Source organism: Oncorhynchus kisutch, linkage group LG26, assembly GCF_002021735.2.
Source record: "Oncorhynchus kisutch isolate 150728-3 linkage group LG26, Okis_V2, whole genome shotgun sequence".
NCBI lineage: Eukaryota > Metazoa > Chordata > Actinopteri > Salmoniformes > Salmonidae > Oncorhynchus > Oncorhynchus kisutch.
Window position 1 is genome coordinate 36,997,086 of NC_034199.2, and position 24,533 is coordinate 37,021,618.

General features: G+C 40.4%; 2 protein-coding genes across 3 annotated transcripts in view; both read left to right on the plus strand.

Annotated features, from left to right (window-relative positions):
- Nucleotides 1-7,356, plus strand: part of LOC109871003 (voltage-dependent L-type calcium channel subunit beta-4-like) — a 60,832-nt gene extending 53,476 nt beyond the window's left edge. The window contains exons 10-13 of the mRNA XM_031806020.1: nt 1,403-1,554; nt 2,002-2,097; nt 2,445-2,639; nt 4,428-7,356. Of these exons, the coding sequence (XP_031661880.1) occupies nt 1,403-1,554; nt 2,002-2,097; nt 2,445-2,639; nt 4,428-4,682 (698 nt within the window). The 3' untranslated portion in view covers nt 4,683-7,356. The remainder of the gene's footprint in view (nt 1-1,402; nt 1,555-2,001; nt 2,098-2,444; nt 2,640-4,427) is intronic.
- A 495-nt stretch (nt 7,357-7,851) lies between these two features.
- On the plus strand, nt 7,852-22,975 carry LOC109871052 (ADP-ribosylation factor-like protein 5A). 2 transcript variants are annotated; one of them, XM_020461833.2, is made up of 6 exons: nt 7,852-8,317; nt 12,618-12,678; nt 15,841-15,988; nt 16,217-16,300; nt 16,812-16,963; nt 22,231-22,975. In XM_020461833.2, the coding sequence occupies exons 1-6, from the start codon at nt 8,272-8,274 to the stop codon at nt 22,277-22,279; spliced, it is 540 nt and encodes a 179-aa protein (XP_020317422.1). In that variant the 5' UTR covers nt 7,852-8,271; the 3' UTR covers nt 22,280-22,975. The 2 variants fall into 2 exon arrangements, with proteins under 2 accessions (XP_020317422.1, XP_020317423.1); XM_020461834.2 differs by lacking the exon at nt 7,852-8,317 and adding an exon at nt 8,615-8,792.
- The last annotated feature ends 1,558 nt before the right edge of the window (nt 22,976-24,533 follow it).

Sequence of the window (24,533 nt, forward strand, 5' to 3'; positions counted from 1 at the left end):
GAAGTAGTCACCTGGAATGTATTTCAATTAACAGGTGTGCCTTGTTAAAAGTTAATTGGTGGAATTTATTTCCTTCTTAATGCGTTTGAGCCAATCAGTTGTGTTGTAACAAGGTAGAGGTGGGTGGTATACAGAAGATAGCCCTATTTGGTAAAAGACCAATTACATATTATGTCAAGAACAGCTCAAATAAGCAAAGAGAAATGACAGTCCGTCATTACTTTACATTTCTAGAACTTTTAAAGTTTCTTCAAGTGCAGTCGCAAAAACCATCAAGCGCTATGATGAAACTGGCTCTCACGAGAAAGGAAGACCCAGAGTTACCTCTGCTGCAGAGGATAAGTTCATTAGAGTTAACTGCACCTCAGATTGCAGCCCAAATAAATTCTTCACAGAGTTCAAGTAACAGACATCAACTGTTCAGAGGAGACTGCGTGAATCAGGTCTTCATGGTCGAATTGCTGCAAAGAAACCACTACTAAAGGACACCAATAAGAAGAAGAGACTTGCTTGGGCTAAGAAGATCGGTGGAAATCTGTTCTTTGGTTTAATTAGTCCAAATGTGAGATATTTGGTTTCAACCGCCGTGTCTTTCTGAGACGCAGAGTAGGTGAGCGGATGATCTCTGCATGTGTGGTTCCCATAATGCAGCATGGAGGAGGAGGTGTGATGGTTTGGGGGGCTTTTCTGGTGACACTGTCACCAGAATGCAAGGTACACATAACTAGCATGGCTACCACAGTATTCTGCAGCGAATCGCCATCCCACCTGGTTTGTGCTTAGTGGGACTATCATTTGTTTTTCGACAGGACAATGACCGAACACACCTCCAGGATGTGTAAGGGCTATTTGACCAAGAAGGAGAGTGATGGAGAGCTGCACCAGATGACCTGGACTCCACACTCACCTGGCCTCAACCCAATTGAGATGGTTTGGTATGAGTTGGACCGCAAAGTAAAGGAAAAGCAGCCATCAAGTGCTCAGCATATGTGGGAACTCCTTCAAGACTGTTGGAAAAGCATTCCTCATGAAGCTGGTTGAGAGAATGCCAAGAGTGTGCAAGGCTGTCAGTGAGGCAAAGGGTGGCTACTTTGAAGAATCTCAAATATAAAATATATTTTGATTTGTTTAACACTTTTTTGGTTACAACATGATTCTATGTGTTATTTCATAGTTTTAATGTATTTCACTATTATTCTACAATGTATAAATAGTAAAAATAAAGAAAAACTCTTGAATGAGTAGTTGTGTCCAAACATTTGATTGGTACTGTACATACTGTACTTATCAGATCCTATAAAGTGTGTATTGCACAGAATTTGTGGAATTGATGTCTTCCGATTTTGGCAATGTAAAGGGTTGTTGATCCACCATCTGTGATCACTGTTCTGTTTCCCCACAGCGGAGGTTCAGAGTGAGATTGAGAGGATATTTGAGCTGGCCAGATCCTTACAGCTGGTGGTCCTGGATGCTGACACAATCAACCATCCAACCCAGCTCATAAAGACATCCTTAGCACCTATCATCGTGCATGTTAAAGTGTCCTCTCCTAAAGTAAGTTTTAGGCTTCCCCTTATCCTCAAATGGTTCTATTTTTGCTACATCCCCAAGGTGGAAATGGGAGGGAAACAGGCTCCGAGAGTAAAATCATTTTGACATGTATGAATTCTGCTGCTTTTATACACACAGTTGTACCCAAGTTCCTGTAAGAGGTTTTTTTTAAGGTGAATTCAAAGTTTTGCCATTTTTCTATTTCCATCCCTGACCCATGCTGATTTGTGTTGCTGCTTTCTTCTGACTTGATATATACCGTGCTTGACTTGGGTAGGAGATCGTCATAAAATGTTCTACAGCTTGGGCTCCTGTTCCTCTTATAGAATATTATGTCAAAAGTATTGTGGAGCTCCTGCACCTAAATGTAAACAGTACCGGCACCCAAAATGTGTACCGTAGCCTATTTCAGTCCAAGTCCAGCACTGTGAATATATAAACTATCCACAGGTTCTTCAGCGGTTGATCAAGTCGAGAGGGAAATCCCAGAGCAAACACTTGAATGTGCAGCTGGTGGCAGCAGACAAACTAGCACAGTGCCCTCCGGTAGGTATACAATAACCTTCAGTACACAACTGCTGGTCTCTGGCCTCCCATAAGGAACTACATACCCTCAGTACACCCTGTCAACTGCTGGTCTCTGGCCTCCCATAAGGAACAATATACCCTCAGTACACCCTGTCAACTGCTGGTTTCTGGCCTCCCATAAGGAACAATATACCCTCAGTACACCTTGTCAACTGCTGGTCTCTGGCCTTCCACGAGGGACAATAACCGACAGTTAACTGCTACTACCAGCAACTCAATCCCTCAGTCACTAAGTCAGAATGTCTCTCTGCTCTCCCCTCTCTCCCTGTCTCTCTCGCTCTCTCTCCTCTCCCCCTGTCTCTTAGGAAATGTTTGACATCATTCTGGATGAGAATCAGCTGGAGGATGCATGTGATCACCTGGCAGAGTACCTGGAAGCCTACTGGAGGGCAACACACACCTCCCTGAGCACCCCTCTCAACCCTCTGCTGGGCCGCAACCTGGGATCCACTGCCCTCTCTCCGTACCCCACAGCTATAACTGGGCTGGTCAACCAACCGGTGAATCAACCTGACCTTACTTTGACTGATATTTGCCCTTTTATTTGACTGGGAAACTGGTCTTATAGTGTTAAAGTAGATGCAGTGGCAATAGCTATTATCTCGGGCTGTGGCGGTCACAACATTTTGTAAGCTGGTGATTGTCAAGTAAATAACTGCCAGTCTCACGGTATTTGACCGTTAATTAACATAAACACATTTAGCATCTCCTGTCTTCTGCACATAGATTTACAAGCCACTGATACAGACCTTTGGAACATCTACATTTTAAAACGTCTATTAAATCCATGTAATAAAGCCTACACCTTCACAATACATCCATTATGTATTTTAGACAGGTCTAAAGAAACATGATATGAACAAAATGTAGTCTATTTCAGAAGAACAGAGTAGCATACTGAGTTGTCCTTATGTTAGGCGATGTCTGGCTATGTGTGGCTATGCCATATGGCTGTGGGCTACTACTAGTTCATTTAGCAGACAAGATTTGCTTAGAATTCTGTGACATTATATTTTTTAAATGATTGTATGAAGAAAACAATTGAACAAAATATATATATTTTCTCCAAATGATTTGAGGGAGTGCACACATGTGGCTATTCTGTGTTGAGTGGTTAACAAAGAAATAGGCACTTCTATATGCTTAATTTAGAGTTATTAATGTAACTTTAGTTGTTCTATAAACATTGGGCTATATGTTTTGATTTTTAAAACATTGTAAGGCTGCATGTTGAGATTAATGATGATTTCAAAAATGTCGCTTGAAAGGCATGATTTCTGCTTAGTTTTTTTGTGGAGGCTTTACACACTTCATCAGTCTCTCATTCACAATTTGACAAGCACTTGATAATGCCTCGAATTTCACACCCTTTATGATTACAAAAAGTTGCAAAAAAAGGCAGTTTTTTATGCTGGGCATCATTCACAAGTGATAATATAGAATTCAGAAGTGATAGGCTAATATTGTCACCCATCATTTAATATTGTCTTTACATATACTAAATAATATATGCGTGAAATTTGTTTTGATATAAAATGGACCATTATCATGCACCTGTCTCGAAACAGGGGCAGCAGGAAAAAATACAAATCTATGTACTTAAATAGCGAATGGAGGACACATTTCCCATGGTTCATTTTCATGCCAGCCAGGTAGGCTATACTCCTGTTGTAAAGATAAACAATTGGCTTAATATTAGGAAAGTTGAGAAAGAAATATAGTATGCCTAGCCTATAGAAGGCTGATGGGATCCTACTCGTTTTAGTGGAGGCCATCACTCTGTTTTCTTGTAAAATTGTATAGCCTATAGAAATGTTGTGCAACATGAGCTCTCATGAAGTGTTTGATTCGATTTTCTAAAACATTTGCATTGAGTGATTAGACGGACAATAGAGTGCTGAGTACCAGGTAGTCAGCAAGTTTGGTAGGCTACTAATGACGATCAGCAGCATCAGAGCTTGGAGAAGCCTAATTACGGTGACTAAACGGTCATGTGGAATTTGACTGCCTTCTTGACTTGTGACCGCTGGTTTGGTGGTAATACGGTCACCTTAACAGCCCTAATTATGACTAGTTGTTGGGCAAATTGGTTGTAAATAATTCAAAAATGGTATGATTTTGTAGTGAAGTGATACAGGATTATGATACCGGATTGCTGCCTATTTATCAAGGACGTTTTGCTCACTACTACAGGATTTAAAAAACAAACAATTATACCATTTTGAAAAGCTGATAATATAGTCAACTGCTGAATGTATACATTATGTCCTCTCTTTCTCTCTGAACAGGGTCAAAGAAACACAAACAGGAACAGCAATCACACAGCAGGAGAACACTCGCCATCAGACGAGAACTACCACAATGAGCGGCAGAGGAAGAGCCGTAACCGCCTGTCCTCCGGCTCGCAGCACAGCCGGGACCAGGTCCACTACCCCCTGGTGGAGGAGAATTATCATGACCCCTATCAGGACACGTACAAGCCCCACCGCAACCGTAACGGCTCCCCCGGAAGCTACAGCCATGACTCCAGGCACAGGCTTTGAGCTGAAGACCCCCTTATGTCACTTAGGCCTCTCTTCCCTTCACAGTGGGTATGACACAGCCACACGACCACTCTCTAGTTTAATTGTACTGTAAACCAACTTTTTTTATAAAGTGTTAGTACCTCGCTTTTCCTCTGGCACTGGTTCACGGTGAAAACGTGAACATTGACCAACTAAAAATCTAATCTCTATGCCTTTTTCTTATGAGGGAGACAAAAAATAGGATGAGGGGCAGATTTTCACCATGTTTTTTTTCTAAGGGAAGGCCCAACTCTGGGCTTGTCTTCTTTTTAACATGGCAAAGCCTTGACATGTTGGTGTGAAAGGGGTGACCATGTGGTCTGGCCATCGACTCCCTGTTGTCTCAGTGTTAGCAGGGCTAGCTGTCGTGGTGGTCTTGGTGACCCATCAACACCTGCCTCGAACCAGTGCCAGACAGCGTCAAGCGTCCCTTGATCAGCACAGAACTTCTTTGCACATTTCCAGGAGCCAATAGCAGCAGAGTCAGTGCACTGTATATTTAATTAATGTCACTAAGTTGTTTGAAATTGTCTTGGATTTGAGTGTTTTCAGTCCTGTAGCCTACAACCAGTGTCTCAGAGTCGGCAAAGTTCCTGTTTGTCAAAATGTTGAGGGATTTTTTTGGGGGGGTCCTGAAACGGAATCTTCTAGTTTCCAGGGCTTTTATCCCCTTCTTCTCCTCAATGATACTTATCTAATGACATTGGGGCGGCAGGGTAGCCTAGTGGTTAGAGCATTGGACTAGTAACTGAAAGGTTGTAAGTTCAAATCCCCGAGCTGACAAGATACAAATCTGTCGTTCTGCCCCTGAACAGGCAGTTAACCCACTGTTTGTAGGCCATCATTGAAAATAAGAATTTGTTCTTAACTGACTTGCCTAGTTAAATAAAGGTTAAAAAAAAAATCGCACTTTTCTAATAAAAATTTGCTAAGTAAATTAAGGCAGTTGCAAGTTTCATATCTTGTGCTCTTTCAGGAAAGGGTGCATCCCTTCATTATATACAGTACCTTAACACTTAAGTGTGAGGACTATTCCTATCAGTTTTTAGTATGCTGCAACCAAGAGGAAATAGTCTAATTGAAGTTTTTCCATTAGTACTCATGACTAGGAATAAAATATACAGTAGAGAGGGATGATATGCCCATTGAGCTTAATTTTAACTGTTTAAATGGGTTTCATAATTGACTAATGATCAAAGGATAGGCTTTAGTATAGATGGATATACTTCCAATCAGGGAAATATTGATCATTTGAATTGAGGTATACCACATTCCATTTACTGTACAAGCAGCCTGTTATAGTGATGCTTGTATTCCCATGTGCATCATATTTTATTGTCTTTTAAATGGTCTTGTGAATTCAAGTGAAATATATTCAAAGAAAGTCCTGCTTGGCAAGTAAAGAAATAACGGCTGTCCTTGGACCGACGTTTCATTGGTTTAGAATGATCAATGGCAGCATGTCTTTTTGTCAATATACAGTATGTCATGGAATAATGATTCAGTGCTGTTATGTATGTGTTAGGCCAGAAAAATCCCTATGAGACTGTAGTTGAGTGAGTGACTGTTGTTTAGGACAGTCTCATTTGAACAATTCATTTAGTCAACAGTAACACATAAGCGGATGAGAGCGCTTCATTCAGTCTGCTATGAAGTTATATTGTTGACTTCATGAAACAAAGAAATTGTGAGTCTAACATCAAACATTTGGTCATAATTACTATGTAAAGCGCTTTGTGTGTCTAGAAAGGCGATATATAAGTCAAATCAATTAATTGTAATTATTTGCCAACCATCAGCTCTTCTTTCTCAATGCCCCATTTAAAAGTCTTCCATGTCCTGGCCATTAAAAATAAATTATGATGTTTTTTAATGAACGATTTAACTTTCCTAAGCATTGCATATCAAAACACCATGACAAATGAATTGTTCAAAGCCTTATTGCTTAACCCAGGCCTTGTTTTAAACTTTTTTGGGGGGTACTGTAGCAATGGAGTGACTTCTCTCCTATCCATATACATATCCTCAAAATGTAGCATTTTATTTAATAGTTTTTATGGTCTAAATGGTTAGGAAGAATTATAGAGGTTTAGTCATATGAAGAGAGTGTGAAGGGTACAGACTAGGGAGTTCTGTTTAGAGGTTCATGTCAGAGAATGTCTCTCATTATGCTACCAGTTATGCATAGAGCACCAATAGAGGGTATGTATCAGAAACCCCCAACCAAACAAATCACAACATATTTTATTTGTTTTCTTCGAATACCTTCTTCTGTTGCCAAGATAGCTCGATTTCTGTTAGTGCTGTATTCTATAAAGGCATGCTGGTAAAGAGAAAGTAATTGGACAAACTAATCTAGAGAAAAAGATAAATGTACTATGCAAATGTGTACAGTGCTGCATGCTGATGCTTTTCCTCCCTCGGCTACTTAGCGGCTTCATTGCAGTTCAATGAGATTGTGTTCTTGTTATTTTTGTGAAAGATCAAATTCAAAAGGGAAATGCGAAACTGCATGACTAATACAACTTTTTAATTCATCAAGAAGAAAGATAAATATGTTTTATGGGAAATTGATGTAAAATGAGAACTACCTAGTTAAAATGAACTTTTTTTATCAAATAAATTCAGAGCTCTGTTATAATGATGGTCCAGATTCCACTTTTCTTCATTGACTCCCATCTTCAAACAGATATGTTATCTTAAGATGTAGGCTATTGAGTTGGCCCTTCTTATCAAAATATTATTTTATTCTCACAAAAACAGAACACAGTGCGGTGGTAATAGTGAATCATAATTTCTTCATTGTGGCCAATTGTAATGTCCTTGATGCGTTGTTCAATTGATGTTTGTTTGACCCAGAGCCAGGTTAGATCAGTGGTTCCTAAACGTGTCTTCTGTGCAATATGGAGTCCCATGAAATTGGGGTTACCTGAGAAAATCTGTAATCTTATCAAACAAATGAAAACGTTTTTCTTCAAATGAGTATAGGTTTTGTGCATATACGATCTTATTAAATATATGGCATTTTGTGAATGGCTGCAATTGCCTCACTCCAAATGATGAATGACCTGAAGTGCCTATGGATGCAGTACTACTGGATAGTGGGCTTTGCACACATAATGCAATGTAACGTATATGGTGTCACCCTAAACTTTATTCGTCATAATTGTCTCTGATTTGGTAATCACTCTGGAATCCATCCTCACTGGGCGGATTGTGGAGAGAGCATGCGTCAGTGTTGACGACTGCACTCCAGGGCTAGCTAATCAGCTACCGTTATATTCTGTAGCTAGAAATGCAATAACGTCGTCCTGTAATTCTATTTCGGCCATAAAGGAAAAGCCTTCGTGCAAAAATGATAACTTTATCAATAAGCGTTGATATTACTGGTCTCTTTTCCACCGTCAAATATTGCCAGGTCGTGTGACTGCATTGCCCGATTTACGTTAGCAACATCTTCAGGAATTCGCCAGATAGCAAGCTAGCTAGCCAGTCAGCTAGTTACCTAGCTAAATTACTGCCAAATTGGTCGTAGTTAGTTTCCTCCAAAGGCTCTACAACAACAGCCATGGGAATAATTTTCACCAAGCTATGGAGGCTTTTCAATCATCAAGGTATGTCAGACCTATCGTTGACGTCGAGTGTGTAGTTAGCTAGTTAGCGTAGCACGTTTCCTAGCGTCTAACGTATCCAGCTGAGTTCATGTTGTTATTTAGATAGTCCAGCTGTTAGCCAACAGCCAAGAATGTTCCAGTGTTTACAAAACAGCTAGCTAGCTTACTATTACATTTCATAAATATATATATCTGTCCTATTTCACGCATGTGGGAATTGGACATCTTTTTTTCATATCCCAACTTCCCCTGACTGAGAGACCCTCTGAGACGGCCAGGGTCTGCCATTATTAACGGCGACCCTGGAGCAATTAGGGTTTCGCTGCACCTGCGATGACATCAGCAAATATGTGTACTTTGATTTGAAGGACACGTCGACAGCTCGGGGAACTACAGACCTTTCGGTTACAGGCCCAACGCTCTATCTGTTAGGCTACCTGCCGTCCACAAAGTACTGTAGTGTAATACACAGGAGGTTGGTGGCAACTTATTTTACCTTTATTTAACCAGGTAGGCAAGTTGAGAACAAGTTCTCATTTACAATTGCGACCTGGCCACTTAATTGGGGAGGACGGGCTTGTGGTAATGCCTGGAGTGGAGTGGTATCATTCCATTCGTTAGGTTCCAGCCATTATTATTAGCCGTCCTCCCCTGGTGTAATAGCTAGCTATATTGAATGATATCACCATGTGTTTTGTATATTGTTATAGCTATATCAGTACTGCATTGTTCAGAGAGCCTTGGTTCTGGACCTCAACTATGGGAGTCTGTTGGGACATTGGGATGACATTTGGACTCCCGTCCTCGCTGTGTACCACATGAATTGAGTCAGCCTAGCTAAAGTTCAGGATCACTGGAGAGTAAAATGGAACTTGAATATACATTTTGAGCATTAGCCCAGCAACTGGCCTTTGATGCAGTATTTTTCCTGTTTTCCCTCACAGATGGTCAGCTAAGAGCTGTGCTGAATGTCCTCTTTAGTGCACTGTGTTTTTGTCAAATTTAGCTGAAAATGTAATCAATCCCTCCCTGCTGAATCCTGAACTAACTCAATCTGTAAACAGATCTGTGTGAACCTGTAACACGAGACCCGAGGGCAGCAGAGTGCTCCTATGGAAAGTTCTCTCTCTTGCCCTCTTTTTATGTAGTATGTGGGCCTATTCTCAGGGGGTCACTGACTGTGTTAAAGGATTGTTTGCCTAGTCAAATCAAGGTCGTATACATAAACAATCCCAGATATTGAAACTAAAGACTTCACTTTAGTTTTCACTTTAGGTTTACTGTTCACTCCTATCCCCACATGCAGTCAGTGCCACATCAGGATGTGTTTACCTATGGATGAACACGAAGCACTCATGACGACGACGAATCCTGTTCTGTTGTACTAGGCTGGTCCCAGATGTTTGTGTTTGCTAACTAAATTGCTGTCATTGTCAAGCCTAACATGTTTGGCATGGAAATTCCATTAGGAGTTGACAAGAGAGCTACTGTTGTCGCAGGCTGTTTATCTGTTACTACCAGACAGCCAGGCCACTCTCCGCGGGGTCGATAGAAAGCGGATGTTTCCGTTTTTCAGGAATACGGTATTTTCCACCGAACTTCCATTTCCCCTGAAAAACAAATGTGTGGACTCTGCTCAGGCATCTTTTTTTACGCCTGCTAGGTTAGGTTAGAGACGGGTATACCTCCCACCCAAAGCATGTCCCATCATGAAGAGCTTTTTATGCGTTTCAAGTAGTGATTGGGGGAAAAATCGATACAATTACATATTGAGATATTATTTTTGACGATTTATTGACAATATCGCAATATTAATAGTGTTGTGAGGTCCCTGCCAATTCCCAGCCCTAGTTTTCAAGGCTGCTGAAAGGGGGAAATATAAGCGTTTTCAACAACTATTGACCCACTTTATTCGCTGTCAGTGTAACTCTTGTTACAGGCATACAGCATGACCCATCTCTTAGCGGTTCCATATTGGTTCAGTCAGAGCAATACTGTAGCTGAATTGTCTCTTAAAAACCTAGGCTAGTTTCATTGGCCTCTCCTCTCACAATGTCTTTATTTGTAATATAAAGACCTTGTCCTCTCACATAGGCCTATTGTAATTGGCTATGCCTGGTGTCTGGGGAAGGCTTTAATTGGTAGTCGTCCACAAGCAACAGTGTTCCACGTGTCATAAAGCCCATGGTCCGAGAGACGTTAAGTTTATGTCGCTGTGTCAGTAGTACTTCAAACAGGAATTTCACAGCACCAGGTACAAAGGTTCTTTACAGTGAATATAGTCGATATTGTTGATGGAACCGTGTGCACCAATTTGAACTACAACACAGCCTAAAACACCTGAGGTACCTTTGCAACAGAGACAAGGTCTTATGCATTAGTTTACGCAAGACTAACTGGAGACCTCAAACTCAGGTGACAGATGTGTGCTCTTTGCAATCTGCATTTTGCAGTGGCTGCTAAAAAATGTTCTCATATTAAGGTCTGCTCTTTGTTAAATACATTTTGTTTTTAGCACTTTTATTTCCATGACTGATCAAAACTAGTTTTCTCCTGACTGTCTCTTGACCCTCTGCAGCAGACATATGGCACCAAAGTATCGTGATAATATCGTATCGTCCCTGGCGTTTCCCAGTCCTAGTGTCTATCTAGATAACGCCCACCAAAAAAGTGTCGACATAATGTCATAGACCTTAGACCCCCCACATGGGAAGTTGGCTTCCCGTGCTACTTGGTGTCATCTGAAGTTGTTTCGTAAAGCAAAAATAGGAATTTCCCTTTCCTTAAAAAATGAACACCAAAGTAGTCTTATTTGTGACCGGGAATCGAAGTAGACCACTCCATTTACTGTAAACAGTCCCGAGAAGCAGTCAAGTTGAAGCCCGGTGCTGTAGCCTAAACACAGGGGATTGTGCTGCAGGTCTGCCAAAAATACATGTAGCAAGAGACAGGAAGAGAAATGACGAAGGGGAGTGAGTATTAAGGACGAAGGTGGAGTGAGAATTAAGGACGAAGGGGAGTGAGTATTAAGGACGAAGGGGAGTGAGTATTAAGGACGAAGGGGAGTGAGTATTAAGGACGAAGGGGAGTGAGTATTAAGGACGAAGGGGAGTGAGTATTAAGGACGAAGGGGAGTGAGTATTAAGGACGAAGGGGAGTGAGTATTAAGGACGAAGGGGAGTGAGTATTAAGGACGAAGGGGAGTGAGTATTAAGGACGAAGGGGAGTGAGTATTAAGGACGAAGGGGAGTGAGTATTAAGGACGAAGGGGAGTGAGTATTAAGGACGAAGGGGAGTGAGTATTAAGGACGAAGGGGAGTGAGTAGGCCTAGCTCTAGATCCAATCCAAATATACACCGCCTACTCCTGCCTGTGGCTTTTAAAAGGGGTGGATATTGTTTCAGCTTATTAGTCATATGTTTGCTCAGCCTGCTGTGCCCATATCTGTCTGGATTAGCCATACTGGACATGTCATGAATTCCGGTCAAGGTGTGGTTTTTGCATTAGTACGAACCATCCCGATGACCTTGTATGAACCATCTCGATGACCTTGTACGAACCATCCCGATGACCTCGCAAGCTTAAATTCTCTTTTCACTACCGCCACATGGATACAGAATGTAAGCTTGCCAGATCAGGATAGTTCGTACGAGGCTAGTTTTGTATAGGCCATGTACCTTCTTCAGTCATACTCATGAGGACTAGACTAACTTCACAGGTGTAATGTAATGTCTTGTCTAGTGGCATCTAGCACCATGCTAACAACATTGTAGTGTGTGTGTGCTAAGAGTATCCTGTCTTTTGTTTTGGTCCAGTGTTTCTTGTTGGTGTTTATTTGTCTGTCTGCCAGTGACAGTGTTTACATGGAGCCGTATGTTTGAGTGCAGATGGCTTTGTTCAGTTGAGCAGGTGGGTCAGTATCCGTTATGTGTGTGCCATCCATTACTGACAGCTGCCGCTTTAAACCTTAGCAAGAAAAGCACTGAGACCACTCACTCTAGTGTGTGTGTCTCTGGCACTGCCATCTCAGAGAAAGGGCAGTGAGAGAGCTGTTTGAATATGTGTGACATTGCAGTCTGTGAAGTCTTAAGTCTTGCAGCTCCTATAATGAATGGCTTGTTTAGTTTATGACTGTGCTGTGGAGAGCTGAATAACACATAACCAAATGACTCGATTGTGCTGCTCCATATTGGGAGCGTAGGTCAGCCACTGGGCATTGAAGTCAGACTTGTTTTTGAAGTTTAGTGTCTCGTGATTATTTGAATGTGTTTTTAAAATGTATTTCTTCTCACTTTTTCAGAGCACAAGGTTATTATTGTGGGCCTGGACAATGCAGGGAAGACCACCATTCTTTACCAGTTGTAAGTAGCCTATTGTACCCTTTTTTAAGGGGATGAGAGGGACGTCTATGAAAGGGAAGATGTAATTTATGTAGTGCTTTTCATTATACTGATAATCTCAAAGACTGTAAGAACTAAAACAAAGTAGGCCTACATGTAGTTATTGGGTTGGACAATGGTCTTCAACAGAGGCTGTTATTGGGTTGGACAATGGTCTTCAACAGAGGCTGTTATTGGGTTGGATGTATAGGTCACATCCAACTCCGGTGGGCTGCACATTGGCCAAGCCTAGAACAGTTTCCTGAAAGTCAGTCAAGAAGAGCCTTCACGCTTCACCCTCAGCACTCTCCTCCGCCACTCTGTTCTCAGCTCTTCTGATGCCCTGAAGCAGGCTTGGTTGGGGGGGGGGGGGGGGGGGGGGCTGCTGCTATGCCATTTATCTTCTGTCCTATTGGTTTTCATATAAACTTTCTTTCGTTGTCAATCCTAGTCATATTAGCAACCCATCTTAGTTGTTGCATCTTTAGATACCCCCTATTTCTAAGTTTCTAACAGAGATTTTCATTTTATCACAAAATAGAACCGCTATTAGGTGCTCTGTTTAGAATGGTGTTTTCCTGCAAATTCCATTTGGGCAAATTACGTTTTATTGGCTGCTTCATTACATGAGTTGCATGTTCTGTTAAGATGCATTACCATAATCTAAATGTGATTTCTGTCATTCTGAGCACCGTGGGTGGACGCCATAATGGTTTATGTACCCAATGCATATGGGTTAGAGGTCGACCGATTTAATTAGGGCCGAATTCAAGTTTTCATAACAATCGGAAATCTGTATTTTTGGGCACCGATTTTGCAGATTTTTTTTATATACCTTTATTTAACTCATCAAATCAGTTAAGAACACATCCTTATTTTCAATGACGGCCTAGAAACGGTGGGTTAACTGCCTTGTGCAGGGGCAGAACGACAGATTTTCACCTTGTCAGCTCGGGGGATCGAATCTTGCAACCTTACAGTTAACTAGTCCAACGCTCTAACCACCTGCCTCTCATTGCACTCCACGAGGAGCCTGCCTGTTACGTGAATGCAGTAGAAGCCAAGGTAAGTTGCTAGCTAGCATTAAACTTATCTTATAAAAAACAATCAATCAATCATAATTACTAGTTATAACGGACGACTGTACCTAACCATAAACACCAATGCCTTTATTAAAATCAGTACACAGAGGTATATATTTTGAAACCTGCATATTTAGCTAAAAGAAATCCAGGTTAGCAGGCAATATTAACCAGGTGAAATTTTCACTTTTCTTACGTTCATTGCACACAGAGTCAGGGTATATTGTCGTAGCTGAATCAGAATTAGTTAGGTAACAGATAAATAAGATGTTTTATTTACTTTATACTTGTCATTAGAATGTCTCTTTTTGGACTATACTGTCGGCAGTTGCAATTTTCCTTTCTTCTCTAGGGAAAAGTCACTTGGGGCCCAGAGAGGGGAGAGGTCAGAATGGAACATTGTCTTCCAATGTGACTGTATCTGTTAAACCATGTGATGGGAAGATGTCGTGGAAAATTGCAAGATTATGTTATAGTGCTTGTAAGATTATTGTATAATCTTTTGTATTGCATTAGAATAGTTGTTTTATTCGACAGAATAGAATCTGTCGAATATTGTGTGTGTTCCACTGAGGATGGGCCTCTGTGAGATAGCACTGACAGAGGAGATTTACAATGTCTTTGGCCAATAAAGCCTAAAGAGCATTCCAGATCGTGAGGTAATGTTTTGGTACTATGAAGTACTAGGTATGAGATTAGAATCTCATTTTAGAGACCAAACTGAACGATAATTTATAGCTAATGCTATCTGGCTATGGGTCCTTTGTGAAGAGTTCCTGAGATCTGTGGTTTGTCATGTAAGTTGAGAGGGGTGGATCTTTGCTATAAAATATCTCAGTTGCCATTATGTTAACACTCAGAATTCATTTATAGACACTGAATTGATCTGAGAGTCAAAGGGCTATGGGGAAGCTCATATAATTACAGATTAAGTTTAAAATATAACTCTGACTTGTGTGTGGTTTGTAAACTCTCCTGATTTAGTAATACAGGAAATTACCACGACAATATGCAACAGTTTGGGCAGCCTGGCTCATTGCGAACTAATTTGCCAGAATTTTACGCAATTATGACACAACATTGAAGGTTGTGCAATGTAACAAGAATATTTATACTTAGGGATGCCACCCTTTAGATAAAATACCGAACGGTTCCGTATTTCACTGAAATAATAAACGTTTTGTTTTCGAAATGATAGTTTCCGGATTCGACCATATTAATGACCAAAGGCTCGTATTTTTGTGTGTTATTATGTTATAATTAAGTCTATGATTTGATAGAGCAGACCGACTCTAATCTAAAAACCTCTATCCTTGGATATTGAAGTCTTCTGTTAAAAGTAACAACCAACTTTCATATGTTCTCATGTTCTGAGCAAGGAACTCAAACGTTAGCTTTTTTACATGGCACATATTGCACTTTTACTTCTCCAACACTTTATTTTTGCATTATTTAAACCAAATTGAACATGTTTCAGTATTTATTTGAGGCTAAATAGATTTTTATTGATTATATTAAGTTAAAATAAGTGTTCATTCAATATTGTTGTAATTGTCATTATTACAAATACATTTTTAAAAATCGGCCGATTAATCGGTATCGGCTTTTTTTGGTCCTCCAATAATTGGTATTGCCGTTGAAAAATCATAATCGGTCGACCTCTAATATGGGTCCAGTAAATTTCTCAAATGGCCAGTAAATTCAAATCTTCCCGGTCACGTTGTCCGGCACCATATTAACGGAAATCTTGATATCACCAGATTTTTTTTCTTCTTCTGTTGGACCCGGGATTTGAACTGCCAACCCTCCGGTTTCTGGCTCGTCTCTCTAACTGCTAGGCTGCCTGCCTAAGGTCCTTGGACTATAAGGAGTAACGTTAGGCTCCTTTTGTCCAATATTGAGCTAGGTTTTGGTTAACCCACAGTTCATGGAAGAATGATACAATGGGGCATATATTACAAAGTGAAGTGAACTCCGGGAACCCCATTGTTCTCATGCCTACCAGAATTGTATCAGACTTTTTTTTTGCATTGATTGAGAACCTTCTGTGCTTGTGATGCAGTTCTATGAATGAGGTGGTGCACACCTCTCCTACAATAGGCAGCAACGTGGAGGAGATAGTGGTGAACAACACTCATTTCCTGATGTGGGACATCGGCGGGCAGGAGTCACTGAGATCCTCCTGGAACACGTACTACACAAACACAGAGGTCAGACCACGTATTGTGGCTGTATGGCAGTTATTATTATTTTGTAGTTTTTTATTTTTTATTAAATTAACAAAAACTGCTCAAAAATATTGCAATGCAATTGTTTTTTTTAAACGGCTCAATACAATGTTTCCAGTGTTTTTACTTTGGTATAAGAGCAATTTAATGTAAAGTGTTGCCGGCTTTCTTTTTAACTGTCCTTATCGCTCTCCCCATCTTTCTCTCCAGTTTGTGATCATAGTGGTGGACAGCACTGACCGAGAGAGAATCTCTGTCACCAAAGAGGAGCTCTACAGAATGCTTGCACATGAAGTGAGTTGTTGGTCTTCTTGTTCATGTTTTATGTGAGAGGACGTATGACAATATGTGTGGGTCAAGATGGTATGAGTTCAATACAACCCACAGCAGAAGACATGGCAGCAGCCGGTGTTCCATGATGGTCTATGACACACGTGTCAAACTCATTCCACGGAGGTCCGAGTGTCTGCGTGTTTTTTGCTCCACCCTTGTACTTGATTGTTGAATTAAGGTCACTAATTAGAAAGGAACTCCCCTCACCTGGTTGCCTAGGTCTTGATTGAAAGGAAAAACCCAAAACACGCAGACACTGTCCTTCGTGGAATGAGTTTGATACTCCTGGTCTATGAGCATACGGGCACCTCTCGCTTTTTCTCCTCATCCTCCTTCTATTCCCTCATTGTATCATTTACCAGTCCTTCTCCTCCATCCCTTTTAGTACTCCATAGTTGAAATTAAGTGTGTTAAACTCCAAATTCTCTCTCTCTCTCTCTCTCTCTCTCTCCCCCCCCCCCCCCCCCCTCAGGATCTGAAGAAGGCGGGCCTGCTGATCTTTGCTAACAAGCAGGATGTGAAGGGCTGCATGTCTGTGGCTGAGATCTCCCAGAGCCTGCAGCTCACATCAGTCAAAGACCACCAGTGGCACATCCAGGCCTGCTGTGCCCTCACTGGGGAGGGGTAAGACATTTTATTTTCTCCTTGGCGGACCAGACCACTCTCATTAAAACTAGCACTTGTCTCGAACATTGACTAAATTGGTGTCAGCTAACCATTTTAGGGACTGGTGCTGTTCCTTGACCCCAAGGTTGAGAAACTGCTGTAGACAGTGCTAGCACTGGTAGTACTGGCAATCCTTTACTTAGGCATACAGTGCATTTGGAAAGTATTCGTTACGTTACAGCCTTATTCTAAAATGTATTAAAAAGTTATTTTTACTCTTCAATCTACACACAATACCTCATAATGACCAAGTAAAAACAGGTTTTCAGAAATGTTTGCAATGTATTAAAACTAAACTATCACATTTACATAAGTATTCAGACCCTTTACTCAGTACTCTGTTTAAGCACCTTTTGGCAGTGATTACAGCCTCAAGTCTTCTTGGGTATGATGCTACAAGCTTGGCACACCTGTATGTGGGGAGTTTCTCCTATTCTTCTCAGCAGATCATCTCAAGCTCTGTCAGGTTGGATGGCGAGCGTCGCTGCACAGCTATTTTAAGGTCTCCAGGTTTGATTTGATTTGTATCTCTTTTAGTCCACTTTTGACTAATCTTCCAAGAGTCCTTAAACATTAAAATACAATTTATAATACGAACACATTTTCACATATAACACACTATTACAAACATACATAATATACTAACACAATGACCCAATAAATACTCAATCTAAAAAATATTGATTCTTCATCTACTATAGTCCCACAACATTTCTATATACTATATTTAAAATTGTTTTAAAATAATGTTAACATTTATATATTGAAAGGTTTCTAGTTTGCTCAGTTAATTTATTCAATTTCTTTATTGCTCTAAATCGAAATGTTCTTTTGCCTATTTCTCTTTTCTGTCTGGATAACGCATAGATGGTGGACAATCTATTCCTAGTATTTACTGAATGTCTGTCTCTTACCAACTGAATACCGTTGTGAATAGAACTTGGCTGTTTTAAATTATGTATATTATGAAATAAAATAAGCATGTTTTTTTCCCAAATTATCCTGTCAATTGATGACCAACCAAGAACACTGCGCATGACTGCAACAGGAGAACCATATCTCCACCTTAAAACAATCCTTGCTGCTTTATTCTGTGTATTCTACAGTCTCCTAACTTCACTTAATGATGCATTTCCCCAGACCACAGAACAGTAGTTCACCTGACTCTCAATTAATGCTTGTGTTATTTGCTGAAGAATTTTTCCTGGTAAATATTTAGCTATCCTTCTGATTATGCATGCTGTTTTTTAAAGTTTTTTTTTTTTTACATAGATTAGTTATTTGAGACGACCATGATAAGCAATTGTCTAGCTGCACTCCCAATAGTTTGGTTTCTGCCACTTCTTCAATTTGTACTCCTTCCATACTTAATTGTATCCCATGCTGTTTTGGCCTTTTCCTAGTTGAACAGACCAACATAACTTTGGTTTTCTTGATGTTTTGGCAAACCCACTCCCCGATATTCTCCAAATCTCCTTGTAAAGCTTGCTGTACCTGTTTAACCGATTGTCTTGCTGCATAAATTATAGTATCATCTGCAAATATTAGTAGCTTGAGTTTCAGCTAAGGCATAAGGAAGATCGTTGGTATATATTAAATAAAGAAGTGGCCCAAGGCAGCTGCCCTGCGGTATTCCACAGTTTAACACGAGAGAAAGAAATCTAACCATTGATATAGGTGGACTGTTTCCTGTCAGTTAGATATGACTGTACCCAATTCAATGCTACCTCCTTAAAACCATAATGCGTTAATTTTGTCAAAATTATTTCATGATCCACTAAATCAAAAGCTGCACTGAAATCTAAAAATAGTACACCCACAAACTTGCCATTATCCATAGCATTGAGCCACTGGTCAGTCACGTCAACCAATGCAGTGGTAGTGGAATGGTTTTTACGATAAGCATGCTGATTGGCTGTAATCAGATCATTCTTTTCCATGTACTCCCACATTTATCTGCTCACAATACCCTCCAATATCTTACTGAGTGTAGGGAGTAGACTAATTGGTTGACTATTGGCAGGAGTAATGGTTTCTTTGCAGTCTTTCGGAATAGGTTACAGTTTCGCATGCTTCCATACATTTGCAAACATCCCCTTTTCAAGTGACCAATTAAAAATGTATTTCAGTGGAACTGCAATCTGGGGTGCAGCACAGCGAAGCAAAAAGTTGTCCATAAGACCATAACCTGTAGATTTACCATCAGGTAATGACTTCAATAGGTTTAACACCTCCACTGATACCGTTAGTAGACTAAAAGAGCAGATCTTGTTGTTCATAATATGATCATCAATCCATTGGACAATAGCTTGTTTGGGAGAATGTATGTTTACATTGTTGCTCAGTAAATACATTTTCTTTGTAAAAAAAATCAGCAAAATGATTGGCAATATCAACTGGTTTTGTTATTATTCTCCCGTCAACCTTTACACTAGATGGGCATGATGAGATAGATGTACCAAGTAAGCCCTTAACTGTGTTCCATACCTTTTTTTAGAATCATTTTTACAATCAATAAACGCATCGTTGTAAAATTATTTTTTTCGATTCAATTTAACTGCATAATTACGTAATGTTCTATAATTCTGTTCATCAATTTCTAATTTTGACTTGGCTGCGAAGACTTTTGCCATATTTCTTAGAGAAAAAGCCTCACCCAGTTCATCATCAATCCATGGAGATGGACGGGCACCAACTGTACTCTTTCTTATAGGGGCATGATGGTCCTTTACCTCAGTGAGCAAATCAATAAAACATTCTGTAGGGTGATTTAAATCATCCTCTAGATAAATCAGCTCCCAGGGTACAGCAGCCAAATCATTTAGAAATAACTCATGATTAAATGTTTTAAAATGTATTTTGACCACAATCCTAGGGGGTGTCTTTGGAACCTTGGTGTTCATGGTTATGGTCACAATATTATGGTCTGTCCATCCCACTGGCATTGATCTGGCTTTTAAGCATTGCAATGGTATATTACAGAAAATCAGATCTCCATCTCCAGAGATGTTCGATCAGGTTCAAGTCTGGACTCTGGCTGGGCCACTCGCACACGCTTTTTCAGTTCTGCCCACAAATGTTCTATAGGGTTGAGGTCAGGGCTTTGTGATGGCCACTCCAATACCTTGACTTTGTTGACCTTAAGCCATTTTGCCACAACTTTGGAAGTATGCTTGTGGTCATTGTCCATTTGGAAGACCCATTTGTGACCAAGCTTTAACTTCCTGACTGATGGCTTGAGATGTTGGTTCAATATATATACGTAATTTTCCACCCTCATGATGCCATCTATTTTGTGAAGTGCACCAGTCCCTCCTGCAGCAAAGCACCCCCACAACATGATGCTGCCACCCCCGTGCTTCACAGTTGGGATGGTGTTCTTTGGCTTGCAAGCCACACCCTTTTCCTCCAAACATAACAATGGTCAATATGGTCAAACAGTTCTATTTTTGTTTCATCAGACCAGAGGACATTACTCCAAAAAGTACGATCTTTGTCCCCATGTGCAGTTGCAAACCGTTGTCTGGCTTTTTTATGGTGGTTTTGGAGCAGTGGCTTCTTCCTTGGTGAGCGGCCTTTCAGGTTATGTCGATATTGTTTTACTGTGTATATAGATACTTTTGTACATGTTTCAACCAGTATCTTCACAAAGTCCTTTGCTGTTGTTCTGGGATTGATTTGCACTTTTTGCACCAAAGTAAGTTCATCTCTAGGATACAGAACGCGTCTCCTTCCTGAGCGGTATGACGGCTGCATGGTCCCATGGTGTTTATATTTGCGTGCTATTGTTTGTACAGATGAACGTGGTACCTTCAGGCATTTGGAAATTGCTCGCAGGGATGAACCAGACTTGTGGAGGTCTACGTTTTTTTTTTTTTTTTGAGGTCTTGGCTGATTTCTTTTGATTTTCCCATGATTTCAAGCAAAGCGGCACTGATTTTGAAGGTAGGCCTTGAAATGCATCCACAGGTGCACCTTCAATTGACTTAAATTATGTCAATCAGCCTATCGGAAGCTTCTAAAGCAATGACATAATTTTCTGGAATTTTTCAAGGCACAGTCAACATAGTGTATGTAAACTTCAGACCCACTGGAATTGTGATACAGTGAATTATAAGTGAAATTATCTGTGTAAACAATTGTTGGAAAAATGAATTGTGTCATGCACAAAGTAGATGTCCTAACCGACTTGTCAAAACTATAGTTTGTTAACAAGAAATTTGTGGAGTGGTTGAAAAACGAGTTTTAATGACGCCAACCTAAGTGTATGTAAACTTCTGACTTCAACTGTATCTCTCTGTACTTTGCTCTGTTCATCTTTCCTTTGATCCTGACAAGTCTCCCAGTCCCTGTTGCTGAAACGCATCCCCTTAGCATGATGCTGCCACCACCATGCTTCACCGTAGGGGTGGTTCCAGGTTTCCTCCAGAGAATATTGTTTCTCATGGTCTGATGGTCTTCAGGTGCTCCAAAGCAGGCTGTCATGTGCCTTTTCCTGAGGAGTGACTTCCGTCTGGCCACTCTACCATAAAGGCCTGATTGGTGGAGTGCTGCAGAGATGGTTGTCCTGGAAGGTTCTCCCATATCCACAGAGGAACTCTGGCGCTCTGTCAGAGTGACCATCGGGTTCTTGGTCACCTCCCTGACCAAGGCCCTTTTCCCCTAATTGCTCAGTTTGGCCGGCTGGGCCAGCTCTAGGAAGAGTTTTTGTGGTTCCAAACTTCTTCCATTTAAGAATGATGGAGGCCACTGTGTTCTTGGGGACCTTCAAGGCTGCAGAAATGTTTTGGTACCCTTCCCCAGATCTATGCCTCGACACAATCCTCTTTCGGCGCTCTTCGGACAATTCCTTCGACCTCATGGCTTGGTTTTTCCTCTGACATGCACTGTCAACTGTGTGACCTATATAGACAGGTGTGTGCCTTTCCAAATCATGTTTAATCAATTGAATTACCACAGGTGGAATCCATTCAAGTTGTAGAAACATCTCAAGGAGGATGAATGGAAACAGGATGCACCAGAGCTCAATTTCGAGTCTCATAGCAAAGGGTCTGAATAATTTTTTGTTTAGAATAAGTAACATAACAAAATGTGGGAAAACGGAAGGGTCTGAATACTTTCTAAATGCACTGCGTCTGAAGAACATACATTCGTGAAGTATCAAAATATATTCCCACAAACTGATAAATCCATTATCTTGTTTCCTTATGTCTCCCTACCTTTAGGTTGTGCCAAGGCTTGGAGTGGATGACGTCACAACTGCGAGTCAGATGACCTTTGACCCTGATCAACAACAACTACAACAACAGGTGTGCTGTTCCTCTCCTTTTCTCTACACCTTCAGTCCTGAGGGGTGTAGTGGTTGGTTGACGGGTGGCCCTCTCCATGAAGCCTCTAACCTGACCCAGCCGGCCAGACTTCCAGGATTTTGTTTTTCTGCTGCGTGTTTATTTATTACTACAAAACACTGCTCTGACTGAGAACTGTGAGCAACCAAGAACCGAAAAACTCTACCTTTTCAGGATCAATTCTGGAAAGAAAAGTTCAACAAAAGACTGATAAGAATTCCGGTGTGTTGAATTTCCGAATCTGCAAGGTTGGTTTTCCAACTAAAAAAAGATATGGACAATCTGGGACTGGAGGTGAGCTTGGACTTAGAGGACTCGTATTTAGTTGTTTGGGTGAGCCTGCCTGCCCAGCGTGGCCTTGTTTCAGTATTGCCATACTGTCTGAGATGGTGGTATTTCCCTATGTGTACAGTCCAGTATTTACATTATGACTGCGTCCCAAATGGCGCTCTATTCCTTAATTCACATTTCATTACCTTGTGCCTGCTGCTTCGGAATCCTGAAGTGATGATGGCTGAAGATACTGAGTCACAGAACCGAAGAGCGGGAAATCCAACTCTCTCAGCTCATATGAAATACATTGGAAAAAATAAAGTGTTTTTATCTGTTTTGGGTTCATTTACATTTGTCGTGAATGTGTATTTATTTGACAGGTAAGAAATATTCATATGTTTCTGGTTATCTTCGTATACCCTTGTAATGTGGTTTTGTCATTCTCAGGGATACAAACTAGTCACCTTTAGGCGAAATTCGCCGTTTTGAATCCAAAATAGGTGACCTATGTGATTCGTGTAGATCCCATGAGAAAGTTTGGGAGGGGGGGCTTTGGATCACTATTGGCTGTAAGCGAACGAGCGATGCGCGTTTGGAGCAATACTGGTTGTATCCAAGGCTCAGCCAATCGTTTACATAACAGAAATCAGCACAACAAGCGACTGAAGAGAGAAAAGACAACCATCAGCCCTCTGGGAAGACAGCGGAGAGGAATGGCAGCTTGCCAGCTACAGCAGCGCGTCCCTGAACGATAAGGAAGAGGTAACGTTAGATGAGAAGCCTGACCACATGACGGGGGAGAGAAGGTGATGAAGAGTACTTAATGAGCTGTAACCGAAAAACAACTGTCATTTGGAAAGTGAGGTGAAGGAGAAAGTATTTTTAGCATTGTTAAGAATCTTGCTAACTGGATCGAAATCTCCGTAAGCTAGCCAAAAGCTAGCTAAAAATGTTATTATTCGTTAAAAAAATATCAACTTACATTGCTACATCAAACATGTCTAGCAAACCAAACACAGCTATTAACAATGCTCAAACATACCAAAAATATAAATAAAATACAAAAAAGAAACAATTTAAGTGCAATTATATTCACTCTGAAAATATCTTATTATAATGATTCATGAAGATATTATTTTTTATTTACTAAGGTTAGTGTTTTAATAAGATAATTAAATTCAATCAGAAAAATGGTTAATTTTGGTATAGAATTTTGGAATTTTTGTTTGTGTATAAAGTATTAGGCAACAATAATTTTAAAAAATTAACAATCATTTCAGTGGTTTTGTTATCATTGCAATAGTAACATATACATTTTATGTTAAAATTATAGGCAGTGTTCATAATTGTAAATAAGTACTTTGCAAGGTTTTCCCAAAATTCGGGCACAAATTTACATTCAAAGAACAAGTGAGACAGATTCTCACCTTCTTTTTCACAGAAAACGCAGATATCATCAATAGCCACAAATTTGGACATCATAGAATTACATGGATATATCTTATGCAAAATGTTGAAGTGCTCCCTTTTCTGATCATCACTTGATTTCCCTGAATTTACAAGCTACTAAAAAATCAAAAGGTACTCGAGGATATTGGATAGAATGCCTTTTTGTTTCATTCTATTTCTTTAAGATGTTTTTTTCCCAAGTGCAATATATAGATGTGTGTGTGTGGTCACAAGCACTCTATTATAAAGGCCGTCATGGCTAACTGCAATATTAGTGTATTGTTCTTTCTCAAGAGTGTCATTTGCTGTAAAGTCTAGGCAACAAATAACATTGGATAGCTTTTTTTAGCCGTGAGTTTATTTTACACACAGAGACTGATCATGTAGATCATATTCTTGGTGGTTTAATTAGTTAACCTGCATTCCCGCTAGCAGGGATTTTTTTTTGCATGTTTCAG